This window comes from Macaca fascicularis, chromosome 11 (assembly GCF_037993035.2).
Source record: "Macaca fascicularis isolate 582-1 chromosome 11, T2T-MFA8v1.1".
NCBI lineage: Eukaryota > Metazoa > Chordata > Mammalia > Primates > Cercopithecidae > Macaca > Macaca fascicularis.
Window position 1 is genome coordinate 21,077,309 of NC_088385.1, and position 19,280 is coordinate 21,096,588.

The 19,280-nt window shown below is 35.4% G+C and overlaps 1 protein-coding gene and 1 pseudogene across 6 annotated transcripts in view; both read left to right on the forward strand.

The window, feature by feature from the left end:
- The window catches only part of PIK3C2G (phosphatidylinositol-4-phosphate 3-kinase catalytic subunit type 2 gamma), a 422,558-nt gene that overhangs the window by 47,085 nt on the left and 356,193 nt on the right, over positions 1 to 19,280 (forward strand). For all 6 annotated transcript variants that reach the window (XM_005570265.5, XM_074005892.1, XM_005570267.5 and 3 more), the window contains one exon: positions 2,157 to 2,271. In XM_005570265.5, the coding sequence (XP_005570322.3) occupies positions 2,157 to 2,271 (115 nt within the window). The remainder of the gene's footprint in view (positions 1 to 2,156; positions 2,272 to 19,280) is intronic.
- LOC102120350 (dnaJ homolog subfamily C member 8 pseudogene) lies at positions 9,865 to 13,719 on the forward strand (annotated as a pseudogene).

Sequence of the window (19,280 nt, forward strand, 5' to 3'; positions counted from 1 at the left end):
TGTATTCAAGGTTCTGAGCTAATGCAGATGACTACAAACATAGCAGTATTATATTGGTATATTATTCAAGACCCTCTTGGTTTGAAATGAAAAGAAACCAATTCCTGCTAGCTTAATCAAAAAAAAAAAAAAGTTTTTAAAGAATATAGGGGCTGGGCACAATGGTTCATGCCTGTAATCCCAGCACTTTGGGAGGGCGAGGCAGCCGGATCATCTGGGGTTGGGAGTTTGAGATCAGCCTGACCAACATGGAGATACCCTGTCTCTATTAAAAATACAAAAAATTCGCCGGGCGTGCTGGCACATGTGTGTAATTCCAGCTACTAAGGGAGCTGAGGCAGGAGAATCGCTTGAACCCAGGAGGTGGAGGTTGTGGTGAGCCGAGATCGCACCATTGTACTCCAGCCTGGGCAACAAGAGCAAAACTTCATTAAGAAAATATATATATACATATATATATATATATATATATATATATATATATATATATGTGTGTATATATATATATATGGATTTATTATAGAATTCAAGTGTATGAATTTCAGCAGCCAATTAGGAATATATGAAAAACACAAATAACCAAGCAGCCCAAAATTCCTGTATGCATCTTATTTCATTTCATATAATTGCTTCTCATATGTCTCTCACTCTCTGGTCACTCATTTCCTTTGCTTATACAAAACAAGTGGGAAGCCAAGCTACTAGGCTAGCTATCTACAGACAGTTCAGTATCTCTGTGGGATCCAGCTGCCAGTTCCTAAAAGCCAGATTCTGATTATTCAGCCAAGATCAATGGTGCTGCACTTTGATCCAGTCAGAAAGACCAAAGGTTGGGTCATGTTGTCTTCAGTTGCTGGCCACTATTAAATAGCATGTTCATGTAAGAGCTTAAAAGGGGAGATTATGGTATGTGAACATGCAAAGACAAATGACTTTACTCTATAGCATGTCTACATTTTGAGTTCCAAAGAAAAAGGTGGAGAGAGAGAGAGAGCAGATATTCATTAAAGTTTCTACAATATAGCTGTTCAAGATAGAACCTTGAGTAATTATTACATGGGAAAGGAATAAGAACCAACGGTGGCTTTGGAGTCTGACTGATCTTGCTTAGAGTCTAGAGAACAACCAATTGTGGAGACTTGGAGTCATTAGGGGCACAGACCTTGCAGTAAACCAATATTGTTTAAGTGTGATACTTAACACTAACTGTGTAATCTCTACAAAATTGCATAGCTTTCCTGAAAATCCATCAATTCATCTTTGAAACTTGGGATATAATACCTATATAAAAGGTACAATAATCAAGAAATTACATGTAAAGAACTTAATAGAGTAATTGCTCAGTAAAATATAGCTATTATTAATATTAATACTAACATTATATTCCAGAGTGAATATAACCTGCATAACACTTTTAAATTTACTGACCATATTTGTCTATTTTTTTTATGATAGCTTCACACCAGAATCTTGAGGAAAATGAATTGTGCTATTATAAACCCTATTTAACAGATGAGGAAACTAGGTCAAAAAAGCGAAATAACTTATTCACATAGATCAACTAAAAAATGAAAAGTCTGTATTATTTCCATGTCTCAGTGACAGAACATTGATAAGAACATCTCAATCATCACAGAATTGTCTTAATGTAATGGCATGAATATGAATATTAACTAGTATAAATACCCTGAGAATATTCCAGTTAATTCAGAATCCTTTTATCATGCTGATACCCTACGAAGGAGCAATACATCTCACTTAGGTTGAAAAATGGAAAGAATAAAGAACCCCCTGGAACTTTTGCCTGGCTATACTCAAGTTCCTGAGTGTATTTCTCAAGTCCCTAAGAGAAATTGCAGTAGATTTTGATGCAGAACTACAGTGTACCAAGGGTTTTAACATGAGAAACACAATACCTAGCTTTGTTATATTACATGAATACAGAACTGATCAAAGGAATTGCAATCAACATTTTCCCCAAATATCTTTAAATCTAACCAAACTGATAAGTGAGATGAATCTCAGTTTAATTCCCCTTGATGAAGCTGGACAGTTACAATCCTTTGTACTGTGTTGGTCATATTTTGTGCTCAAAAACTTTTCTTAGTCAGTATGATACACTTTTATTGACTTTTATTATTCCTCTTTGTCTTTAGCTAACTATCTCGTCAAAGATCTAATTGCAGAAATTCTGCATTTTTGTACAAATGACCAGTTACTGCCCAAAGATCATATTCTAAATGTATGTGGCTCTGAAGAATTTTTACAAAAGTAAGTATTTTATACAATTTTGATTATGTTATAATCTGTAAATATTAAGTTACCACTTGTTTTTGGTTTTGTTTTAAACAGACGTTACGCAGACATTATAGTCTTATAATCAGCATAATTACATCAATTTTACCCCCTTTACAGTGAATTTGAAATTTTCTAAATCATATTAACAGTCTTATTCTTGACTTTATTTTATTTTATGACTATTTATGAAAACAAACATTTAAATGACCTGTGACTAGGGTGACCAACCATTCCAGGTTGCTTAGGATTAAGGTAGCTCTCAGGATGTGGGAATTTCAGCTTTGAAACCAGTAAAGTCCCAAACTAGGACAAGTTGCTCATCCTACCTGTAATAAAGCTTATTAGAACTGATCACAGCTAAGTAAGTAAATTCTTTGATGATAAGTACTTTTTTGGTTAGAATAATACTTGTATGTTGATTAAATACTGATTTTTTAAAATCACAGGGGCCTTAAGTATAAGCGTTATCACTTACTTTTTATAGAAGAGTTAGTTCTAAAACACCATTTCTTTGTTGAGGCAGCTCATTAAAAACAATTGGAAAAGTCTGTTCTCATGTATATCAACTTCAAATACTTATTTGATAAAAAAATCATCTTTTAGTTTACCAAAATAACTATTTGCCTGAAATTCCTACAGACCAGCCTTGAGCAGATAATACAGCTTTAAGAAAATAAATATTTCTCTGCTGATATTGCATAGTTATTCTAAACAGTAAAGTATTAAACACTGAAATATTTAATACAGTAGATTCCTATTTATATATCTCCTTTGCATCTCTACAAGTATCTAAAGATTGAAAACCATCTCATGGAAGTAAAAACATATTTGTTTTGAAATTTTCATTGTCATTGTCATTGTTCCATCATGAATGTGCTTGAAATTATCTTTTGGGAAGTTTGATAAATTTGATGACATTCTTATTAGTAAATCCAGTTGTTTATTGTGCAATGTTAACAGTGAATGTCTTTTAAGACTAATGATTTTCTTTATTGTGGGAAAAATAATATTTTATTATTTTAATAACAAAATATATTAAAATATTTCAATAACATTTTTATAATTATTATTTTATAATAATGATACATAATAAAAAATAAATATTTATATGAAATTACATATATTTTGTTGCACTAAGTTCACGGATATTCCCTTTTCCTTTTTTATTTGAACTTATTAACACACTCAGTCACTGGTCTGCTACCTTCTCCCAACATATTATTTTGACAGTAAATCCAATGAGCACAGGAAAGTATTTTAGTAAATTTAACCTTATATTGATTACTCATTAAAACTCATCTTTTGAATGTGCAGTTTTCCACATGTACATCTGGACTTCTCTTGGTGCCAAAACATTAGATCCAAAGAGCAAAACATTGTCAAATACTTGCATTAAGTTTTAGCAGTAGGAAATATCATCCAGAAAGCAATTGTATTAAAGAGACAGAAATTTGGAAAAGTATAATGTGGAGAAAATGTATACACCTTGATTTAATCACTGTTTTAAATAGGTAAATTATTCATAAATAGATGGCTCAACATTTAACTGATAAATGTATATTTTAATGTTTTCATAGTCATTTAATCATATTAAAATTTCTTTAATTGGGTTTTATTAAGATAGAAAAGTTGCCAAATGTTAATGTATGTTAAATATAGTCATTTATTCCCTAATGGACATTGAACCATTTGTGTATATCAAGGATTTGCATATTATTTAAGAGTAATAGGCTACTTGTATTGATAGAACTTATTTTAATGTGCAGAATATTTATTACTGTTTTTTCTAGTATCTAAAGGAATATATATTAATCATTCAAATATTACTTTTAGTGTATTCCTATGTAATTTGTCTAAAATATGTGTCCTTAAAGACTTGGAAATCTGTTCATAAAGTTCTACTTTATACAGAGAACACAGGTAGCATGTAATATGTTAACAACGGTGCAGTAAGTAAAAATTTAGACTCTAAAACTTATAGAATTATACTTCCTTTGGAGTATTTGGCTGGGGAAAATGCTAATTTTCTGATAATACTTCAACATAATGGTCAAATAGATCATGAAACATATGACTACAAACATAGCAGTGTTATATTGGTATATTAGTGAAGACTATATTTCTCAGGGTTAGTGAAGTAATACATAAAATCCTAAAAAGGGGGAAATGTAAATAAATATGACTATGAACCCATATAATGCATATAGAAGTTTCACAATTATTCTGATATTAACACAGTGTTCTCAAACTTTAAAGTGCCACCTGAGGATCTTGTTAGAGAAAGAATTCTGATTTCAGTTGGTCTGGGTGAGGCCTGAGGCTCTCCATTTCTAACAGGCATCTGCTGATATCTATGCTGCCAGTCTACATTCCACATTTCAAGTACTGATATATTAGAAGCCAAGAATAATGACTTAAGAACTTAGACTCTCCAAAAATTATTCTCTTTTCTAGAACAGCACATGGTATAAAAACTAGATCTAATCAACAAATTAATAAAGATGTTTATACCTTGTAATATTGCAAAATTAAGAAAGATAATTTTCCTAGAAAATCAAAATTTCCTTTTTCATATATCAATAATCACTAGTATGCTTCTGCCTCTTCTGCTCCCCCAATGACCCTTTCTCACACTCTCATACCGGTCGGTCCAACCTCCTCAACCTCAGTTTCCCTTATCTACACATACTTTTCCTGTCACTTCTATGCCGACTCTGTCTCATGTGCCTGTTCTTGAAACTTTCATACAATGCTTATTATGCCACAACAAACAAACACATAGGTTAGAGGCATGGGCTTATCCAGTTGCACTGGAACCTCCTAATGCTCAAGGGGTACAAGGGCTTCGATATGCGCCGCTCGGTCTTACCTTTTTAAAAGAATTCAAGGATGCTTGTACTCAGTATGGTCCTATTTCTCCGTATGTTAAGATGGTATTACAGACTCTTTGTACTGAGGTCATTGTGCTTCCTTTAGACTGGGACCTTTTGGCAAAGCTGTTCTAACTCCATCTCAGCATTTACAGTTCCGTACCTGGTGGTCAGAGGAGGCCTGTCTGCAGGTTCAGCTAAATCGGACTGATGGCATTCTAATTACTCAGACTCAGCTCACAGGCTCCGATAATTACTCTGATACTACCGCCCAATTGGGTTTTGATGCTCTTACCACGGAACAAGTGACAAAGGTGTGTATGAGAGCTTGGGATAAATTAGGCACCCCAGGCCAAGCTCCTGTGTCTTTTGCTACTGTTAAACAGGGTCACAATGAATTGTATTCTGATTTTGTGGCTAAGTTACAAGATGCTGTTCAAAAATCTGTCTCTGACGAGCGTGCTCAGGGTATTCTCCTTCATATATTAGCTTTTGAGAATGCGAACCATGAGTGTAAAACAGCCATGCGTTCCATCCAACGACAAAATGTACCTGATCATGAGGTGTTGCCTGCATATATTAAAGCTTGTGAAGGCATTGGATCGGAGACCCACAAAGCGATTATGTGGCACAGGCCATGAAGGACGGCAATCAGACTGACTCGACTGATTCTTTTCTTGGAGCCTGCTATAATTGCAGTCAACTTGGTCATACTCAAAAAACTTGCAGTGTTAAAAACTTAAAAGCGGACAAGCTGGCTCAAAAACACAGCCAAATGCTCCTGCTACTGTTTGCCCGCATTGTCATAAAGGTAAACTTTGGGAAAGTACTTGCTGTTCTAAGTATGATATAGATGGAAATCCCTTGCCACAGAGGCAAGGAAACAGGAAGCGGGGCCAGTTACAGGCCCCAGTATCGAATGGGACACCTCAGACTCAGACCAATGTTGAGTTTCCACTTCAAGCTGCCCCAACGCAGCCCCCTGTACAAACAAATTTACCTACAGCCAACACAGACAGGTCCCAGCCTCTTCCATCTCAGTACCATGCTTGTCTACCTCCACAGTCGGGGGTGGGGTGGTCCATCTCTGTGGTACCATTCTTCTAAATTTTCTGCCTAATTCTTTGCCTTTAAATATAACTATACTATTTTTGCAACTTATTTAACATTTATTTTAATTTAGTATCATAAAACCTTTTCTCTCTTTTAAAATATCCCATGACTCACTCATTCTTATTCTCCCTTTCATTTTCTCTCTCTCTCTCTCACTTTCTTACTCTCACTCCCCCTGTCTGATTTTAAATAATACACTATATAATGAACACAGAGCCAATTAAAGAATCAGAACAGAAACTATCAATTTTGTCATAGGTTCATGGAAGCTTAATACAAAATTGTTAGCAATATGAGAAATAATAGAAAAAAGAAATCATCTGTTTCATTTAAAAAATATTAAAAATTTTAATCATGTTCCTGTTCTTCAACTCCCGATTTCATTACCATGGAGAAAGGAGTCCATACTCTTATGCAATAGCTTGATCCCAGTCAGTTTTTCCAGTGAGCTCAAGGACGGGAACTATATCTTTTCTTTCCCATTGAATGTAGCACAGATGTGAGGTCCTAGAAAATGAAACTACTATTTCCTAGACTGTCCCTGCATCTCTCTTTTTTACAGAGAGTAACAATTGCACCTTCACCTATACTTGTAATCATCTCACATGAGTTTCTTCTTCATAAATACATTGATAATATATGAAGTATAATGCTTCTTCATAATTTTATCTCTTATTACTCTCTAGCCAAATATTTAGTAGGAGCGCAGGTATTTCTGTTTCTCCATCCTAACCAAAAAACCACTCCTGTGATTTTTTTTTCTCTACAGCTGTGGTTTCTTTTTATGACTTGTTTTCTTATTGATACACTGTAAATATTCATGAGGTATATGTGATATTTGAATATCTACACAGAATGTATAATGATCAAGTCAAGATATTTAGAATATCCACCACCTCGAACATTTATCATTTCTTTGTGGAAGGGGGTCAGTCATATGTGGGAACTAAAAATGGTTATCTCATGGAGTTAGAGTATAGAATTATAGTTATGAGGCTGGAAAGGGTGTGGGATGGGGAGAGGATGAAGAGAGGAGCGTTAATACATGTAAACATATAGTTAGATAGAATGAATCAGTTCCAGTGTTTGGGAGCACAGTAGTTAGACTACAGTTAACAACAATTATTGTATATTCAAAAAAGCTAAAAGAGAAGATTTTGGCTTGTTTTGCTTAACATAATGGCCTCTAGTTCAATCTATGTTGCTGCAATTGACAGCATTTCATTCTTTTTTAAATAATTGAAGAGTATTCCATTGTGTATATATACCACATTTTCTTTATTCATTCATTCATTGATGAATACTTAGGTTGATTCCATATCTTGGCTAATGTGAATGTGAATAGTATTTCAATAAACATGGAGGTGCAGGTATCCCTTTAGTATACTAATTTCCTTTCTTTTGGATAAATACCCATTAGTAGGATTCCTGAATTGCGTGGTAGTTTATTTTAGTCTTTTGCAAAACCTCCATCCTATTTTCCATAATGGTTGTAGTAATTTACATTCCCACCAACAGTGTGTAAGAGCTCCCTTTTCTCTGCATCCTTGCCAGCATTGATGACAATGATCTTCCTATCTACTTGAGAGTCTCGTTTTTCTCTCTGGGACTAGTAGAGATGATGCATTCCTTTTATTAGAGTACAAAAATAGTTTTACAAAATTAAATCCTTTTAATTACAATTCTAAAATAATCCTTTTCAAAAAACTTCTATTTTTAAAAAAAAGTTCTAACTAATCTCATGACAATTTATATTAATTTGTTCTTTTCTTTGAGACGGAGTCTTCACTGTGTCACCCAGGCTGGAGTGCAGTGGCACAATCTCGTCTCACTGAAACCTCTGCCTCCTGGGTTCAAGCAATTTTCCTGCCTCAGGCTTCTGAGTAGCTGGGACAACATGTGCATGCCACCATGCCCGGCTAATTTTTGTATTTTTGGTAGAGATGACGTTTCACCATGTTGGCCAGGCTGGTCTCGAATGCCTGACCTCTATTGATCCACCCGCCTCGGCCTCCCAAAGTGCTGGGATTGCAGGAGTGAGCTACTGCGCCCAACCCAACTTATATTAATTTGTTCATTAAACATTTGATTATAAATTGAAATTGTTTTGTACTCAGAGTAAAAATAAAACTATTAATTACCAGTGAGAAAAAGACTAAGTCATAATACATACAGTTTTAAGTAATAGATTACACTCATTAGCAGTAAAACTGCATTGTATATATTGCTGGGGTAGAAGAGTCTTTTTTCTTCTCAGTGAAATTAACGATTTCACTTAGCAAACTTGAACGAATTGATTACTTCCAGCAAATTTGTTACAGCCTAAGACTTCAAATATTAAAATTCATTCCAACTTTTAAGACTTACTTTGAGCAAAGAAATAGATAAAGTGCATTTCTCTTTTACATAACTCTACTCCTCCACTTATAAAATCACAGAACCTTGTGGGAGGATAGAAAGGAACATATCATAAATTTGAGCTATCTCACACACAGTAAAAAAGTGTGTTCTGTTAATAAATCATTCAATAAGAGTTTCTTGAATGACTTTAATTTCTTTTAAAATCTCCTTCATAGTGCTTTACCTAATATTCTATAATTAACTTTGGTTTACCTCTGCAGTAAATAGCTAATGACCACAAAAATAACACACCATACAACTTGCATTTGGTTTTAATTCAATAACTCTGTGCTAGAACAAATGTCCTCATATGCATATATATATACTTTCACTTGAGAGTGAAATCCCAAAGAAAGACCTTGTGCTAAATAAAGTTTGTTTAATATTATTAAAAGCTATTTGTAAAAATGATAGCATATTTCAGCCCCAAGTTTTTTAAAAAGCTGAATTGCACAAGCATCATCAACTAATAAACGTGGTCAAAGGAATCTCAAAGCTGTTGCATGAGGGTTCCAAGAAGATATGGCAAATTACATGTGAATGTAGGTACATAATTTAATATTATTGTAGATATATAATACCAAAATGTAGCTGTCACATTATTTTTGTTACCCAAAAGCACTGTCTAGTTTTAGAAGCTAAGAATTATTAAATCTTCCCAATTTTGAATTAATAAAAGTTTAAATGACCCAATTCTCTGTTTTTCTTAAATAAAATAAAGTGATTAAAGAACTTTTGAATTACATATTACTTCAAATTAGCTGAAATCACATTAATAAGACAAAACATTGCTCATGTATTGTTTTTTATTTGTAAAGTCTGTAGTAGGATGTTTCTCCGCTGGAAATTTTGTGGGCAAAAACAATAATAAAACCTTAGGATAGAATGAAATCTGCATATTTGATCTCCTGGTATAATGACTATATCATAAATTTCGCATATCATACCCCCTACAAAAAGAGCTCCTTGGGGCTTAGTATATGTTTTTTGTGAAAGATACAAAGTGACCGTTTCACCACTGTTACTTTTTTTTACTGACTTTCTTAGTAACTTCATTTATATAGTTATATTACTACTTGTCTTTTGTGACTGCTTGTAACTTAGTAGGGAGAGCATTGCAAACTTGAGAGTTGTTGTAAAACTTTTTTCCAGATTAAAAAAAATAATAATAACTTGGTGGCTGGGCCAGGGAAATGGCGGCTTCAGGAGAGAGCGGGACTTGGGGCAGCGGAGGCAGCCCCGAGGAAGCCTTTGTGACCTTCTACAGTGAGGTGAAACAAATAGAGAAGAGAGACTCGGTTCTAACATCGAAAAATCAGATTGAAAGACTGACCCGTCCTGGTTCCTCTTACTTCAATTTGAACCCATTTGAGGTTCTTCAGATAGATCCTGAAGTTACAGATGAGGAAACAAAAAAGAGGTTTTGGCAGTTATCCATCTTGGTGCATCCTGACAAAAATCAAGATGATGCTGACAGAGCACAAAATGCTTTTGAAGCTGTGGACAAAGCTTACAAGTTGCTACTGGATCAGGAGCAAACGAAGAGGGCCCAGGATGTAATTCAGGCAGGAAAAGAATATGTGGAACACACTGTGAAAGAGCGAAAAAAACAAAGAAGGAAGGAAAACCTACAATTGTAGAGGAGGATGATCCTGAACTGTTCACACAAGCTGTATATAAACAGACAATGAATCTCTTTGCTGAGCTGGAAATTAAAAGGAAAGAGAGAAGCCAAAGAGATGCATGAAAGGAAACGACAAAGGGAAGAAGAGATTGAAGCTCAAGAAAAAGCCAAACGGGAAAGAGAGTGGTGGAAAAACTTTGAGGAAAGTCGAGATGGTCGTGCGGACAGCTGGCGAAACTTCCAAGCCAATACAAAGGGGAAGAAAGAGAAGAAAAATCGGACCTTCCTGAGACCACCAAAAGTAAAGATGGAGCAGCCTGAGTAACCACCTGGGGTCACAGGCACAGAACCTTCCCCCTGCTGTCTCCCTTCCTGCTTCGAAGGACTCATTCTTTCCTCCCACTTCCACCCCAACATAGAGGAGAATTTGCTTTTAGTCCGTTTTGTTTTCAATACGATTTAATATTGATCAGAGTAATTCTTTTGTACATTGAAATGAAGGGCTTGGTTTAAAAAAAGACCTTCCCCTCTCCCTGCCCCTAGAACAACCAGGATTAGAAGGTGCCACCATTGGTGCTGCCTTCTCTTCCCACAGCCTGTAACTCAGTGTTTTGCACTTCACTGCATTGTGATGGTTAGAAACTTCGTGGATAGTTTGTGGAAATCATCCGATTTAACATATTGCTTAAAATGGTGTTGCTGTGACTTCAGAGACGAGCCTGGAAGGGGCACCTTAGGAAGCCCCGTCACTTCAGTTGCTCGCTTCTGGGTGTGCTCCCTTCAAAGGCCCAGATGAGACAGGGAACACTTGTGGGCACACAGAGCGGCATCTGATGCCCTGTGGTGTTTGGCATGTGTCCCCGTCTACTGACCAATCAGCTTGGCATGAAGCCCACGCCACCCAAACCTTTCACTTTCCAAAGAGCTAGCCGTCCTCCACCCAGTGCCATGTCCTAGCCTGTCTGCATTTGTTAGTGGTAATATTCTTTATGTATAATAAATTTTTATACCCCCCCAAAATAATAACTTTTTTGCAGAATGTTCAATTTTTTGAATTTTAAGAAATGCATATATACTATATGTATGAAGAAAAATAACCATATTTGAGTGAGGAGGCATGAGGGATAGTTGCCTTTTCATAGACTTGCGGGAAGTCTTAAGAAAAATAGTGCATTTGAATATAAAGTTTCAGATCTCCTTGGTCCAAATCCCTCTTGAGTATTAGCTGCTGGTATCAATTTATGTCCCATACAGGATTTTTGTTCAAAAGCTTGACTCTTCTCTACTAACCACCTCATGCCTAAAAGCCCTAGTTTTAGGGTTGAACCTATTCTTGTCTCTCCAAGTCATAAAATTTGACTTTTCCTATTCACAGCTCCCCTGAAGGCAAAATGACAATAAACTCAAGAGCCCTGGTTTAGTGAAACAACATATTGATCTTTATCTATGCTGAGTCAGCTCCAAGTACCACTTTGAGCACAAAATCCAGGGCTATTTTATTAGTTGCAAAGACCAGTTTACTCAAATTAAGGATATGGCAGATTTAACAATGTAGAAATTTTCAAGGGGCACAAACATACCAAATGTGTGTACATGTGCTAAATGTATGCACATACACATAACTATCTGAAAAATATGCTGAGTAGTACTATAGTACTAATATTATTTTAATATTTTGTTATATTCACCTTACATTCCTGACTTAGTTATCCCAAAGATTTTAAGTCCAGCTTAGTTACTGAGTTTTCTTAAAGAAATACCTTCAGAAGCTGTCAGCAATCCTTGTTTTCAATATTTACAAAATCAAATTGAAATAGTTTATTTTCTATACATGAGTTTAATATTTCACAGTACACCTCTGTGACTACTTCTTGCATGTAAGAATAAAGAACATTTTAGCTTAATTCAAATTATATAAAATAAGGGTAAGTATTTATTCCAACAAAAGAGCATCGCTTTCAAATATGGGTTTACAAGGCGCGGCTAGGGCAATGAGAATCAATATTCATAGTTTGAATGTTATTTAGGATGCTTTCTTGCTCATAAGACAAATTTGGGTACTTATCATTTTTTGGTGTTAAGGTCATTAATCTCTCTTTACATCAACATATTTCCTCAGAAATACTCTAAAATAACATGAGCTATTTAGGAATAGGAAATAAGTGTAATTATGTACAAGAATTCAGCCTCTTAGTGTTCATTTTAAATGACAAGTATACTCATAATAATTCCTAAGATAGTAACTAGCAGATAGATGGAATCAAATATGTGTAGAGAGAATAAATAATTAATATACAGAAAGTTTGATTTCCTAGGATATGGGAAGAAAAAGCCTAAACGTTTTATTGTGTCATAGACATTCAGTTCGTTTAACAACTGAAGCTTCATAGATGATTATTAAATAAAACATACGTAGTGCTCATATTTGGAATGTTACCAGATTGAGAAAAACACCTGGTGTGTAAGACCTCAAATGAATAATTCCTGTGCTCATACTATAAGCATTGTAATTCCCAATGTGGCCTGTTCTTAGAGCGCAACCCTTCTCTCCACGTTACCCACCTTAGGGTCCATGCCTTTCATTTCTCTTTCTCTTGGTATGGTAACCTTTCTTCTTATCTTTTCTGATATCTAGAATTCTCAAACAAAAATTCATTTTTTAATTCACTTACTTATTAAATTCCCACCCTTCTTTCTATTCTTTTTTGCTTTTTCTCTTTTCTTTTTCATTTTCTCTAGATAGCACCATTCGACAAAATTATCGTATAGGCCACTTAAGAGTTTTAAATTTTCTACTAGACACAATGAAAAAATATACAAAGAAACAGGTGGAAATAAATTTTAATACTACAGTTTCTTTAACTCAATGTACTTCAAATATTATTTTAATGTGTAATCAAAATCATTGAGATGTTTCATATTATTTAATGTGACAAGTCTTGAAAATCTAGTGTGTATTTTATGCTTATAGCATTTCTTAATTAAAAGTAGCCTCATTGCAAGTGATTAGTAGCTGCTTGTATTCACTAACCACTATACTAGACAGCATAGCTCTAGATCGTTAAACACAAGCTGATCAAAATTGTGGTCTTGCCATGTATAGTGGTAAAAGGAGTAGTTCACAGCTCTTAGAAAGTGTGATGGAAACTCTATGTCCTTTAAACAACAGCAGAGATTTAATCTTAACTGATAATTCTAGTACAATATTATTTTATGAAAATAATTTCACCTAGAATTCTAGAACTAACAATAAGCCAGCATTCAAGGACAATGTAAAAATAGACATTTTCAGAAATAAAACCATTTTACATCCATAAATTATCTCTCTAAAAATTATTTAAAGATGTACTTCAGCAAAATAAACAATGAAGCCCTATGGAATACAGATCAATGGTTAACATAATTACTTAAAAAGTTCTAAAATATAGTTAAAAAAAAAAAAGAATGATATTAGTAGAGGCTCCTTTATCTATCTCTGCTTGCTTCACTTGCTGGATTAACATTCTTTATTTCCTTTACAAAACAGAATGATTAAGGCCCATAATTCATGGTTTGTTCTAGAAGAGTAGTTATCAAACATTTTGGTCTCAGAACCCTTTGAGTACCCCAAAAAGAATTTTTGTGGACTTTGTCTATCGATATTTACCATGTTGGAAATTATAATTGAGAAAAATTTTAAGTACACATTTATTATTTGGATTAAAAATAATGATAAACTTATATGTAAATACACATAAAATATTTTTATTATAGATACTATATATTGCAAAACAAAAATAATTTGCGAGGAATGTAGCATTGTTATGTGTTTAGAAATCTTTTAAATGTCTGGTTTAATTAAGACCATTGACTGCTTTTCCCTTTAGTCTGTTGCATTATCATGATTGAGTGGAAGTATGTAAAGAAAATTTAACCTTACACAAATACGGATTTGCAGAAAAGATAAATATCTTAGTAGTCTTTTCAGATAATTGTGAATGTCTTTCTTTATTACTACACCAAAATCAATAAGTAGTAATCTTTTAAAATTTAGTTACAGTGTGGAATATTTCAAAATATCAATAATTTTCACACTATACTTAGAGTCCATTGGTCTGTCTTGCCCTATTGATAAACCTCTTTTTACCCATGCAAGATTTGAAACATCATGGATTGTCACTTTAGACAAATATGTTCATTGGATTCTGCAGATCTTCCAAATGTTGCCATAGTTTATTATAAAATATCAAAAAGTACATTTTTTAATATTAACATTTTTCTTTTTTTTTTTAATTTATTTATTATTATTATACTTTAAGTTGTAGGGTACATGTGCATAACGTGCAGGTTTGTTACATATGTATACTTGTGCCATGTTGGTGTGCTGCACCCATCAACTCGTCATTTACATCAGGTATAACTCCCAATGCAATCCCTCCCCCCTCCCCCCTCCCCATGATAGGCCCCTGTGTGTGATGTTCCCCTTCCTGAGTCCAAGTGATCTCATTGTTCAGTTCCCACCTATGAGTGAGAACATGCGGTGTTTGGTTTTCTGTTCTTGTGATAGTTTGCTAAGAATGATGGTTTCCAGCTGCATCCATGTCCCTACAAAGGACACAAACTCATCCTTTTTGATGGCTGCATAGTATTCCATGGTGTATATGTGCCACATTTTCTTAATCCAATCTGTCACTGATGGACATTTGGGTTGATTCCAAGTCTTTGCTATTGTGAATAGTGCTGCAATAAACATACGTGTGCATGTGTCTTTATAGCAGCATAATTTATAATCCTTTGGGTATATACCCAGTAATGGGATGGCTGGGTCATATGGTACATCTAGTTCTAGATCCTTGAGGAATCGCCATACTGTTTTCCATAATGTTTGAACTAGTTTACAATCCCACCAACAGTGTAAAAGTGTTCCTATTTCTCCACATCCTCTCCAGCACCTGTTGTTTCCTGACTTTTTAATGATCGCCATTCTAACTGGTGTGAGATGGTATCTCATTGTGGTTTTGATTTGCATTTCTCTGATGGCCAGTGATGATGAGCATTTTTTCATGTGTCTGTTGGCTGTATGAATGTCTTCTTTTGAGAAATGTCTGTTCATATCCTTTGCCCACTTTTTGATGGGGTTGTTTGTTTTTTTCTTGTAAATTTGTTTGAGTTCTTTGTAGGTTCTGGATATTAGCCCTTTGTCAGATGAGTAGATTGCAAAAATTTTCTCCCATTCTGTAGGTTGCCTGTTCACTCTGATGGTAGTTTCTTTTGCTGTGCAGAAGCTCTTTAGTTTAATGAGATCCCATTTGTCAATTTTGGCTTTTGCTGCCGTTGCTTTTGTGTTTTAGACATGAAGTCTTTGCCCATGCCTATGTCCTGAATGGTACTACCTAGGTTTTCCTCTAGGATTTTTATGGTATTAGGTCTAACATTTAAGTCTCTAATCCATCTTGAATTAATTTTTGTATAAGGAGTAAGGAAAGGATCCAGTTTCAGCTTTCTACTTATGGCTAGCCAATTTTCCCAGCACCATTTATTAAATAGGGAATCCTTTCCCCATTTCTTGTTTCTCTCAGGTTTGTCAACGATAAGATGGCTGTAGATGTGTGGTATTATTTCTGAGGACTCTGTTCTGTTCCATTGGTCTATATCTCTGTTTTGGTACCAGTACCATGCTGTTTTGGTTACTGTAGCCTTGTAGTATAGTTTGAAGTCAGGTAGTGTGATGCCTCCAGCTTTGTTCTTTTGACTTAGGATTGTCTTGGAGATGCGGGCTGTTTTTTGGTTCCATATGAACTTTAAAGCAGTTTTTTCCAATTCTGTGAAGAAGCTCATTGGCAGCTTGATGGGGATGGCATTGAATCTATAAATTACCTTGGGCAGTATGGTCATGTTCACGATATTGATTCTTCCTATCCATGAGCATGGTATGTTCTTCCATTTGTTTGTGTCCTCTTTTATTTCACTGAGCAGTGGTTTGTAGTTCTCCTTGAAGAGGTCCTTTACATCCCTTGTAAGTTGGATTCCTAGGTATTTTATTCTCTTTGAAGCAATTGTGAATGGAAGTTCATTCCTGATTTGGCTCTCTGTTTGTCTGTTACTGGTGTATAAGAATGCTTGTGATTTTTGCACATTAATTTTGTATCCTGAGACTTTGCTGAAGTTGCTTATCAGCTTAAGGAGATTTTGGGCTGAGACAATGGGGTTTTCTAAATATACAATCATGTCATCTGCAAACAGGGACAGTTTGACTTCTTCTTTTCCTAACTGAATACCCTTGATTTCTTTCTCTTGCCTAATTGCCCTAGCCAGAACTTCCAACACTATGTTGAATAGGAGTGGTGAGAGAGGGCATCCCTGTCTTGTGCCAGTTTTCAAAGGGAATTTTTCCAGTTTTTGCCCATTCAGTATGATATTGGCTGTGGGTTTGTCATAAATAGCTCTTATTATTTTGAGGTACGTTCCATCAATACCGAATTTATTGAGTGTTTTTAGCATGAAGGGCTGTTGAATTTTGTCAAAAGCCTTTTCTGCATCTATTGAGATAATCATGTGGTTCTTGTCTTTGGTTCTGTTTATATGCTGGATTATGTTTATTGATTTGCGAATGTTGAACCAGCCTTGCATCCCAGGGATGAAGCCCACTTGATCATGGTGGATAAGCTTTTTGATGTGTTGCTGAATTCGGTTTGCCAGTATTTTATTGAGGATTTTTGCATCAATGTTCATCAGGGATATTGGTCTAAAATTCTCTTTTTTTATTGTGTCTCTGCCAGGCTTTGGTGTCAGGATGATGTTGGCCTCATAAAATGAGTTAGGGAGGATTCCCTCTTTTTCTATTGATTGGAATAGTTTCAGAAGGAATGGTACCAACTCCTCCTTGTATCTCTGGTAGAATTCAGCTGTGAATCCATCTGGTCCTGGACTTTTTTTGGTTGGTAGGCTATTAATTATTGCCTCAATTTCAGAGCCTGCTATTGGTCTATTCAGGGATTCAACTTCTTCCTGGTTTAGTGTTGCAAGAGTGTAAGTGTCCAGGAAATTATCCATTTCTTCTAGATTTTCCAGTTTATTTGCGTAGAGCTGTTTATAGTATTCTCTGATGGTAGTTTGTATTTCTGTGGGGTCGGTGGTGATATCCCCTTTATCATTTTTAATTGCGTCGATTTGATTCTTCTCTCTTTTCTTCTTTATTAGTCTTGCTAGTGGTCTGTCAATTTTGTTGATCTTTTCAAAAAACCAACTCCTGGATTCATTGATTTTTTTGGAGAGTTTTTTGTGTCTCTATCTCCTTCACTTCTGCTCTGATCTTAGTTATTTCTAGCCTTCTGCTAGCTTTCGAATGTGTTTGCTCTTGCTTCTCTAGTTCTTTTAATTGCGATGTTAGAATGTCAATTTTAGATCTTTCCTGCTTTCTCTTGTGGGCATTTAGTGCTATAAATTTCCCTCTACACACTGCTTTAAATGTGTCCCAGAGATTCTGGTATGTTGTATCTTTGTTCTCATTGGTTTCAAAGAACATCTTTATTTCTGCCTTCATTTCGTTATGTACCCAGTAGTCATTCAGGAGCAGGTTGTTCAGTTTCCATGTAGTTGAGCGGTTTTGATTGAGTTTCTTAGTCCTGAGTTCTAGTTTGATTGCACTGTGGTCTGAGAGACAGTTTGTTATAATTTCTGTTCTTGTACATTTGCTGAGGAGTGCTTTACTTCCAATTACGTGGTCGATTTTGGAGTAAGTACGATGTGGTGCTGAGAAGAATGTATATTCTGTTGATTTGGGGTGGAGAGTTCTATAGATGTCTATTAGGTCTGCTTGCTGCAGAGATGAGTTCAATTCCTGGATATCCTTGTTAACTTTCTGTCTCGTTGATCTGTCTAATGTTGACAGTGGAGTGTTGAAGTCTCCCATTATTATTGTATGGGAGTCTAAGTCTCTTTGTAAGTCTCTAAGGACTTGCTTTATGAATCTGGGTGCTCCTGTATTGGGTGCATATATATTTAGGATAGTTAGCTCTTCCTGTTGAATTGATCCCTTAACCATTATGTAATGGCCTTCTTTGTGTCTTTTGATCTTTGATGGTTTAAAGTCTGTTTTATCAGAGACTAGTATTGCAACCCCCGCTTTTTTTTGTTCTACATTTGCTTGGTAAATCTTCCTCCATCCCTTTATTTTGAGCCTATGTATGCCTCTGCGTGTGAGATGGGTCTCCTGAATACAGCAGACTGATGGGTCTTGACTCTTTATCCAGTTTGCCAGTCTGTGTCTTTTAATTGGAGCATTTAGTCCATTTACATTTAAGGTTAAGATTGTTATGTGTGAACTTGATCCTGCCATTATGATATTAACTGGTTATTTTGCTCATTAGTTGATGCAGTTTCTTCCTAGCCTCGATGGTCTTTACATTTTGGCATGTTTTTGCAATGGCTGGTACCGGTTGTTCCTTTCCATGTTTAGTGCTTCCTTCAGGGTCTCTTGTAAGGCAGGTCTAGTGGTGACAAAATCTCTAAGCATTTGCTTATCTGTAAAGGATTTTATTTCTCCTTCACTTATGAAACTTAGTTTGGCTGGATATGAAATTCTGGGTTTAAAATTCTTTTCTTTAAGAATGTTGAATATTGGCCCCCACTCTCTTCTGGCTTGGAGAGTTTCTGCCGAGAGATCTGCTGTTAGTCTGATGGGCTTCCCTTTGTGGGTAACCCGACCTTTCTCTCTGGCTGCCCTTAAGATTTTTTCCTTCATTTCAACTTTGGTGAATCTGGCAATTATGTGTCTTGGAGTTGCTCTTCTCGAGGAGTATCTTTGTGGTGTCCTCTGTATTTCCTGGATTTGAATGTTGGCCTGCCCTACTAGGTTGGGGAAGTTCTCCTGGATGATATCCTGAAGAGTGTTTTCCAACTTGGTTCCATTTTCCCCCTCACTTTCAGGCACCCCAATCAGACGTAGATTTGGTCTTTTTACATAATCCCATACTTCTTGCAGGCTTTGTTCATTT